The sequence below is a fragment of the Haliaeetus leucocephalus genome, unplaced genomic scaffold (assembly GCF_000737465.1).
Source record: "Haliaeetus leucocephalus isolate CR32 unplaced genomic scaffold, Haliaeetus_leucocephalus-4.0 Scaffold351, whole genome shotgun sequence".
NCBI lineage: Eukaryota > Metazoa > Chordata > Aves > Accipitriformes > Accipitridae > Haliaeetus > Haliaeetus leucocephalus.
In genome coordinates, this window is record NW_010972787.1 from 6,278,567 (window position 1) to 6,288,285 (window position 9,719).

At 35.4% G+C, this 9,719-nt stretch overlaps 1 protein-coding gene across 1 annotated transcript in view; it reads left to right on the forward strand.

Annotated features, from left to right (window-relative positions):
* Positions 1 to 9,461, forward strand: part of B3GALTL (beta 1,3-galactosyltransferase-like) — a gene marked incomplete at its 5' end in the record, with an annotated part of 66,467 nt that extends 57,006 nt beyond the window's left edge. The window contains 5 exon segments of the mRNA XM_010572806.1: positions 109 to 222; positions 2,246 to 2,345; positions 3,310 to 3,429; positions 5,684 to 5,828; positions 9,198 to 9,461. Of these exon segments, the coding sequence (XP_010571108.1) occupies positions 109 to 222; positions 2,246 to 2,345; positions 3,310 to 3,429; positions 5,684 to 5,828; positions 9,198 to 9,365 (647 nt within the window).
* Between the last annotated feature and the right edge of the window lie 258 nt (positions 9,462 to 9,719).

Sequence of the window (9,719 nt, forward strand, 5' to 3'; positions counted from 1 at the left end):
CATTACTATGCAAAGGAATATGTCAGTTAACAAGGTGCATGAATGTTTTGATCAAGTACTTATTTTAATCAAGTTACTTGTGTTTCAATGTCAACAATTGTTTTGCAGTACCAGTTGTAAAGCAGACTTGGGAAAGAGAAGCTGCCCTTATTGAATACTACAGTGATTATGCAGACATCTCCATCCCTACTATAGATTTAGGCGTACCTAATACTGACAGAGGTGAGCTATTGACCGTTGTTGTCAAGTTTTGCACAAATAACTGTGTAAAGAAAGTAAGGTTTGTGGATGATATGTGTATTTCGTGTGTACTACGTAATTTAGAAATTCTGTATTTCTGTAGCATATTTGTGCAGCACAGGAAATGGATGGAGAACACAGTTTGCCTGCGTAGGTAGAATGTTCTTTTTAGTAGAAACCTAAATACTGTGACTATGAAAGCATTGTACACTGATATACTCCAAGAGACAAAAATTGGTGTTATTACTTGGGGTAAGAGTAATAACTCCTGAGTTATTGATGATTTTGAGTAAGATCATCAATAGTAGGAGAAGTCATAGATTTATTTCAAAAGATGTCAGACAGTGCCAACTGGTTACTGAGCATGAACTACTTGCCATATGGTATTCAAATATTATATGCTTATGCCTCATATGTCTTGATTTAAGCACAAAACCTTAATGTTAAGATTGGAAGATCTTTTTATGACAAATAATGTGGTTTTAAATTAATTTACTTTGTGTTTGAATAGCAAAAAGGCTATGGATATGATGGCTTCCATGACACTATTAATTTTAGGGTTTTTTCTTTCATTTGATCTATTGTTCTTAGGCTTATAGTCTCTGCTACAGGCTGTTACTCACCTTCTGAATTAGAGCTGTCCAGGCTATGGCCTATTAGCTTTATCTGGCTCACTAGGTCAGTTGTTCTGATCTCTGGATCATTTGCAGCTTTCCAGCTGCCCTATTTTTTTGTCCCCCACGGGGTCTATTAGAGGCAGAGAGAGACTAGGCAGGGATTTCCATTTGCACAGCTGCAGCGTGACATGTGCAACCAGTGAGTGTTTTCAGGAGGTAGCAGACCTGCTGGGCATGCGTGGATCATCTGTAGAAGCCGTGCCCAGTAGTTTGGTCACACCAGGGTGAAGGGACCTTCCAAGTCTGGCCTTTGAGCATCGCTGTGGGGAGCAGTGGGACCTGTGGGCTGCTGGCATTCTAAACGAAACAAACTGTGCTGAGTTTCCTCTAATACCATTTTTGTTGATCTTTCATGACAGAATATAATATAGAAATCTTGGGTTTAATTTTGCAAACATTCATTTATCAGTCTGCATTAAGTTCATGGTTTCACAAAATCAGCAAAGTCAGGACTTCCTTCATTTCTTAAGCATAGAGTTACTGCATTTTCTCAAAAAATATCTTAACTGGAAGTAGCTTCAAATATAGTATCCTATCCTTATTTTTTAATTATTTTTCAGTAATTGGAATATTGATAGCGATAATTGCTTTAGACAATCAACTGTAATCTAGATGAATAAAGACTGTTAGCAATTAGATTTTTTCCAAGATCTAAAGAAAATTCAGTAGAAGTCTGAAATGTCTTGTTTCTCTTGTCCTGCTCATTCTGAACAAGGGTGTTTCACTTCTCAACTCCTAGTAAAGGGTGTTTTACCTCTCAGCTTCATTATAGTCTGGTGATAAATGTTAAGACCTTTCCTTGGAGGAAGTTATCAGGTCCTGAGTTGACGGTGATGAGTATGGTAGATTAATGTAGACTTAAATATTTATATAAAAGCAATGGACCTGCCTGATGGATCATTAAATCCTATGAAAATATCTTGGAGTATTTTGCAGAACATGTTTCTATCATAGTCTCCTAATTTTACAGCTTTTGAAATTAAGAGTAGCAGTTTGTCCAGTATTGACCAACAGCTTAACAGGATAGCTGGAATAAAGCTTATTTTTCAGGTTTCCATAATTCAAAGAATTTCCATACTTCAACAACCTTCAAAAATACGTTCCTGCATAGAAAGCAGTGGTTGCATTGGAACAATTTGTACAAATACCATTCAGCTCAACAAAGGATGTAATTTAAACTTGCATCGCAAATATTTTGCCAGTCATTTCCAAAATGTTTTGCGTATTGCAGTAAAATATTTATTTAATTCATGAATAATTGTTTATTACAAAATGTCATTTTATTTAAATGTATATTCTGTTATATTCTGCATATTCTCTTCCTTTAGGTCACTGTGGGAAAACTTTTGCCATTTTGGAAAGGTTTTTGAATCATAGCTCTCCCAGAACTCCTTGGTTAGTCATAGTGGATGATGACACACTGATAAGGTATACATTGCAATACTTGAGGAATTACCACTGTTCATGTCAATAGGAGTTCTAGCAATATTTCTCTCTTCTTCTCTATTTAAGAGATGCAGCTGTTTTATTAGTTATGTAGCTTTATATTCCTTTAAGGAAAAAAATTGTCACTTTCCTTCAGCATTCCTTGACTGATACTAAAAACAATGTAATCTTGTAACTTGATAAACACTATGCATATTAGTGTTACTATGTAATCATATAGTCTGAATATGATTACACATTGTGATTCTTCAGTGTAGGTATGTCTGAGCTGATTGGTTTTAGTCATTTGCTAATACACTTTGTGAGATGTATTCCTCACATAAATGTACCAGAAGAAAGGTTCCATAAGCTAGAGTCAGAGCCACCCAGAACGGTGTCCAGGGACTTGCCTTTGTTAAAAAATTAGATCCTATTCACATGAACACTGACACTGCATTATAAGCAAAATAAGGCACAGTGATCAACCAGCAGGATCACATCATGATGAACATGACAATAAGTGGTTGAAGACAACACTTTATATTAAATCATGTGACAGAAGAATTTGGAAGAGGCTATAACTGTAGATAAAGCAGTATTCATATAATCTAACTTTTTGTTTTTCAATTCCTGGGAAGAAAAGATCATTTGCAAAGATCTTACCATTGTTTGGAAGAAATAATTTCACTTTGTCTCTGAGATGAGGCTCAGTTTTGCTGCGAAACTTTGCCTGCTTCAGAAAAATATTTTAAGCTAATTGATTTGACCAAATTCAGCAGTCATATCTCATAGTAAATAACCCATCATAAATTTCTGTTTAACAGTTTGTATCTCAGAAATTCTACAAAAATCAGAATTTCTACTATCTTTTTGTGCTATTTACTAGAATGCCATTTAGGCTAGCAATGTCTGTTTCAAAATTAATGTCTACATGATTTTTTTTTTTTTATGGATTTTCATGTTATAGTATCTTCAGACTCCGAAGATTGCTCAGCTGCTACGACCCAAATGAACCAGTATTTCTTGGAGAGCGTTATGGTTACGGCTTGGGAACAGGAGGATATAGTTATATCACTGGTGGAGGAGGGTAATTTATTTGAACTCCTACTGAGATCTTTATCAGTCCCTGCTTTAAGTGCAAATGTTTTGAATTACAACAGAAATCAGTTTCAGCGGAAACAATGATGTTCCCCAATATGATTAAAATGTAACGATGCTCAAAGACCCAAATGTCCTAACTAGTAAGAAGTTGTGCTGCCCGTTGGGAACAGATTTGTAGAGCAAAACAGTTGGTGCTGAGGACCACGCATGTTTCAGAAGGGGTTATTTCAGCTTGACTGCTCCTGTGAAGTGAGTGCCTATTATCAGTTATCTGCACCACACGTTCTCCTGATACACATCATGCAGCCTTGTTTCATCTGATAGAATTCATTCTGCATACTCAGAGACGATCTTACAGTGATTCAGAGTGTAGTAAGCAGAGACAATTGGGATAGTTGCTTAAAAAAATACCCTCATGACCTGAATTATTGTGGAGTTTGCAGGAGAACCCAAAGCAGCACACCTGGGGATACAAATTGCCGCAATGAAAATACTTGTTCCTGTTCTCTTTCTTTGTCCAAGCATGGAGAAAAATGATAATGATCCTCCTGTTTTTGAACTTCATGTGATGATTTATGGAGAGGTGGCTGAACAAGGACTTTGATGTTGTTGATGTCCTGGAAAATAGTTTCTCATAGAAAGAGATCATTGTGGGTTATCTCATGCATGAGACACATGGGTCCCTGTGATCGTGTGGAAAATTTGGTTTAAATTAACATGTATATGAACTTTCAGGTTGGCTCATATTGCAGTAAGAACAATCTTAAGACTCTGATCTGTCCATCTGGTGTGTTTAAAGCAAGTAGTGTGGATGTCTGAGTGTCCTTAGTGTCTTTCTCTGTGAAAAGTAGTGGCTATGATAACTTCCTAGATTCTTATCCATCCATGAGTAAGTAAAAATCAATTGACTGGCATTCTCATTGTTTTGCATAGTTGCATAAGGTCTTACTTAAATAGGGTTTATGCTTGAGTTAAGAAACAAACCTCCTACTGGTGCTGGTATATTTGTTGGTTACCAGTCCTATACTTCTGTATCTTTTTAGTGTTTATCTCTTAGTTTCTATTCTGTCATCTAGGTGTTAAAATTTGGGGGTTATTTTCATTCTCAGGTTTGAGCAGATAGAGGTACAGATCACCAACCTTGCTCCATACCCTAATTTTGAGAAGGTTCATTGTAAGAGAAGAATTCTATATGACTGAAGGGACACAGTCCAGATAATCAACTAGCACATATATTCCCCAAATGTGTGCAATTTATGTCACACCTGTGTAGCAACACATGCTGGTCACAAGTCCCAACTCTTCCCCCCCCACACCCCCAAGGCTCTAGCTTATCATTCCTTTTGTATTTGATCTGAGCACTGAGATACAACTTCCTAGTGCGCGCTCTGGTTTTTTTTTCTGTAATACATGCAGTCTTCAAAGTTGCAATGATAGTGATGGAATCTTTTACAACTTTAATCTGACAATATTCTCAGGTCAATCTTTTTGCCTTAGCATTCAGTATTCGTAGAAGTTTTACCATGTACCAGTGTCAAGTGAAGGATTGTCATATAGTGAATGAACTCATGAAGCCATGTAGTGATTTCAGAGTGTGAATCTTTTTCATGTAACTTTTAGCTAGAGTACCCTGTATTCTGATTGGAGTGGGTGGATGATGTAACTTCAGAAAAGGCAGCTATGGAATACTAAACACAAGTATATTCCCTCAGTTGTTGAATTTAAGACATCATCATGTTTCTGGTCTATTGAAGGCTTATTTTAGTGATAATGATCTAGCAGCTCCAGGCTACGGTTGATACTTAGATGAGCAAGACAGTTCGGATGAACAGATGAGCCTTGCAATGGCTTCAAGGAACATTTTTCATTTATGGAGAGAACTGTGTAACAGTGGATGCAAGGAATGACAGTTCAGGTTTAGAGTTTGTTTCATGTAATTGCTACATGATAACTAACTGGACAATACATTTGAGTAAGATAGAGGAGAATATCCCTGTAAAGTCCTGGCCAAATTGAGGAGGAATTATCAGCTGTGATAAAAATGGTGGCTAGCTAAGTAACTGTTGGATTAACAACAATTGGCATAATTAATTTTCATTATATTTATATATATACATAAATATATATACACACATTGTATTTATATATATATTTCATTATAAGCAATATTTATTAATTACAGTCATTTGGCTTCTCTAATAGTTATTGTCTTATATGTTTCATTTGCTTTTTTCATTCAGGATGGTTTTCAGCAGAATAGCTGTTCAGAAACTACTTGCTAGTAAATGCCGGTGTTACAGCATGGACGCACCTGATGATATGGTCCTTGGGATGTGTTTCAGTGGCTTAGGAATCCCTATCACACATAGTCCACTTTTCCATCAGGTCAGAGAGTTATTTTTACTAGTATTTAAAATGTATTTCATTCTTTTAAGTATACACGTAAAACAGTACTTACAAATATTGCAAACTTGATCAATGTGTAATAGTGATAACCAGGACGCTGCTGCTATACCTTATTTCTCTCCAGAACAAGTTTGATGAAGCAAATAAGAATATTCTCAAAGCATGGATTAGTACAATGCTTTAATAGTTTATAAGATATTTCAGTTACCTTATGACTACGTTTTATAAAAAATGCATTTTATAAAAAATGCAGTCAGAGGTAGGAACTTTGAAAAACAAATAGAATTGGGAGCCATATGCTTTGAATATTTGTGATATGTCCTCTAAGAAAATTTAAAAAAAACACACCACACAATACTTTTTTCTTCAGGTAATGGAGAACTGACTGTGAAATTTTTCAGTAAATTTCTCTTTTCTACTTATCCAATTTTTCTATTGATTCAGTGTTCACTATTCTGAAATATCTCGTTAGTGAAGATATAAAATGTAAAAGTATTCCCAGAACTGTTGCTTTTGTGGTGGATTCTGAAGAATGGTATAAATATGATAATTTGCCCTATGCTAGCACAATGGAAAAAGAGGTCACAAAACAATTTTCTTGTGAGTATATTCTCCAGTTTCGGAGAAGTGGGTTGGAGTAGATTTGAATCTTGTTTCTGTTTTTCAGACTATTTAACAATCTAACTGTAGTGTCACAGTGGAAAACACGATGCATTGAGTCCCAGAGAGACTGGCTGCCTCGTAAACCAAATAAACACTTTGCCTTCCTCCCATGGCATTAAAGAGAAGAAGCACTTATGATTTTTCCCAAACAGTGCACAACTTTTTTAAAAATCAGCATTTAAATCGGTATAGTGTTTGATGTTTTTCAGGTGTTTATCTACTTCAAAAACTGGCAAGATCTGTGTATCTGAGTATGAACTGAGATTAAGATAGTAGGCTACTTGAAAATTAGTAAATTGCCATGTAATTCAAAGCAGCTGTCAGTAGGGGGGAAAAGTTTGCTGTTTCAATTACCAGTTTTTCTTACATTAAGATTCTCTTTCTGATTACATTTACTATTTAGAGAAATGGGAAGACTGAGAACTTACTCTTCAATATTTCAATTTCTTGTCCATATACAAAAATTGTATCTATTTACTTTCCGGTTTTGTTTATCACCACTTACTCCTTTCGGTATAGAAAGAAGGCAAGTAATGTATCTTATAAAATCAACAGTTATTGAATAATTTGTGCTTGCACAGGTGTTTTTTAGAAAAATCAAAACAGCTAATTAAAGGAGAGTCTGACAGAACAGAACTAATTTTACAGATTTGTAGGAATGGCCCTTATACAACAAAACAAAGCACCTCCTTGTAATCCTTAATGGTGTGCATTTGATATACTGAACCACTTTGAAAGTGAAATCCTAGCAGTTTGATTTTCCACACAGAAAATTACACTTCAACTGTAATTCATCTTTACTGTTGCTTATAACAAATTCTAATTTAACATACCTTGAACCAAAAGTAACCCCGGGGTGAAAACTACTGAACAAAAATTGAGTGTGCTTTCTCTACAAATTCCGCTATTATGCAACAAATATTTTAAATTGGAAAAAAAAAACCAAAATTGGATTTTCTGTCAACCAGAAAATTTTTTTTAAAGACTTGACTGAAATATTATGATGTACAATGCTTCTTGAAGTACATGAATCCAAAATTGTACTGAGTATATATTATGAAACAGAAGCAAAGTTATCTTCATCCTTAGAGTGTCTACGATGTAACAGTGTTCGCTCACTCTTACTGATTTCCTGTTTGCTTCATGCTAAGGTAGATACGTATTCTGCAACCTTCAAAACCCAGAGGCTTTTGACGTGATGATACTCTTAAAGAGAACAGGAACCTTCCCATGTTGAGTAGCAGCCAGGATTGTGGTCTTAAAATATAAAATCTGGGCAAGAGCAAAGTATTTGGCTTTTGTAGAATAGCAAATACAAATTCTAGCACAAAAAAAGCACAAAGATTACAATAATTGATTCCACAAAATGTAAGGAAGAAGAAATTCAGGGAATTTTTATCTTAAGGTCAGCCACCTATAAAGCAGTGATTCTTAGAGAGCAATGTAATAAAAATGATAGTTATTAGAGCAGATCTCGTTCTTTTAGAATTATCAAAACACCAAAATTTTTTCTGTAGCTCGATAAAAAGCTGATTGATTTTCAAAGAGCAAAAATCTTCAGTCTTGGATCTAAAACCTGTCTCTATCCAAATTAAATTCTTCAGGTTTTTGAAACCTAAATGCACATTAAAGTTTTTTTCAAAGGTCTTGAGGGAGACAGGCTCCCTCTTGATTTCTCCAGTGGAATTTTTAAAAATAAGCACTCTGTGATTTAAATATCAAAAAAAAACCCCATCAACAACACATATTCAGATTTCTTAATGTCAAATTCTGTTGCCTAATTTTATGATGGGAGTGTATACGGAACTGCATGAAGAACACAGCATATAGAATTCATTAATACAGCCGTAAGTGGGTGAAGCATGCACAATTAAATCAGTTACTAGCTTAGGCATCAAATCAGTGATTCAGTATCCAAATCACTCAATTTTCTTCTTGTGTTTTACATCTAGAAAAAAAATAAATGTGTGCTTTTCATGCATTTCTCTTTGCAAAAACTCATGGCAAAATCTAGTTATTTTACCAGGGACCACTACAGGTGGGGCCTTTTTATATAATGATGTGCTGACATGCCATTAAACTGTCAGAGGAAATGAAACATGCTTGGTGCATTAAGAAGTCAGCTGCATCATGTAATTCTGTCTCTTTTGATATAATCTGATAAAGAATAACAATGCAGTTTTCCGGCATCACAGTATTTCCTGCATTTGGTAACCTTTCCCCATCATAAAACTTCATATATTTTGGCTGCTTATGGCCTTAGAAGGATCCTACAATCACACTGGCAGTGCTGGCAACTCTTAATAAGAGGAGAAGCAAGAGAGTATTACTTAAAATCTTTTCATCACCAAAGAAACTGTATATTTAAAATGATGCAATACAAACCACACTGTTTATCACTTGCTTTCATAGGTGGTGACCATTTCATCCTGAGAAATGGGGTATGTTTAATATCAGTGTACTTCATAGCATGATCACTGCAGCACGAGTTGAAGTTCTAAACTAATGCCTATCAACTGATATAATAGAATGATGTAAAAACCCCTTTGTTATCATCTTGTATATTTTGTCAATGCCACATTGCTTCGTTATCATGCAGAGGCCATTGAACGGTGATACTTTCTTGTTCTAAAATTATGCTTCATCACTGAGTACTACTGGGTTTGGTTTATTCTTCCATCTTAGGCAAGGCCAATGGACTACCCAAAAGGCTACCTTTCTCATCAAATTCCAGTATCGTTTCACAAGCATTGGAATATTGATCCGGTGAAGGTATATTTCACATGGCTGGCACCAAACACAGAAGAGTCTCTTAATGGAAAGAAAGCTGGATATAACAGAGAGGATTTATAAGCAGTAGAAGAACGTAAGTGTTGAGTAATGTACTGCAGATGAGAGACAGTTACTACTGTGATTTTTGTGTTGTTCTGACATTGTTCATCTGCTTGTGACATAGAAGACAATGTTTTGTTCCCGTTACGTTCCTTCAGAGCAATGGAAGAAGGCACCTAATTGACTTTTGGATTCTTTTGTTAAACTTGGTTTCTTTTTAAGATGTTTTGGGGCTTTGTATACCAATGAACTTGACACACATTTAAAATGTCTCATACAACTTTATCTGCGTTCTGGTTTGGACTTCAAGTCAGCATCAATTTACATTTCCTTCCTTTGTTCTCTCAAAAGCCGAAGTTATATATTTGGGTGCCT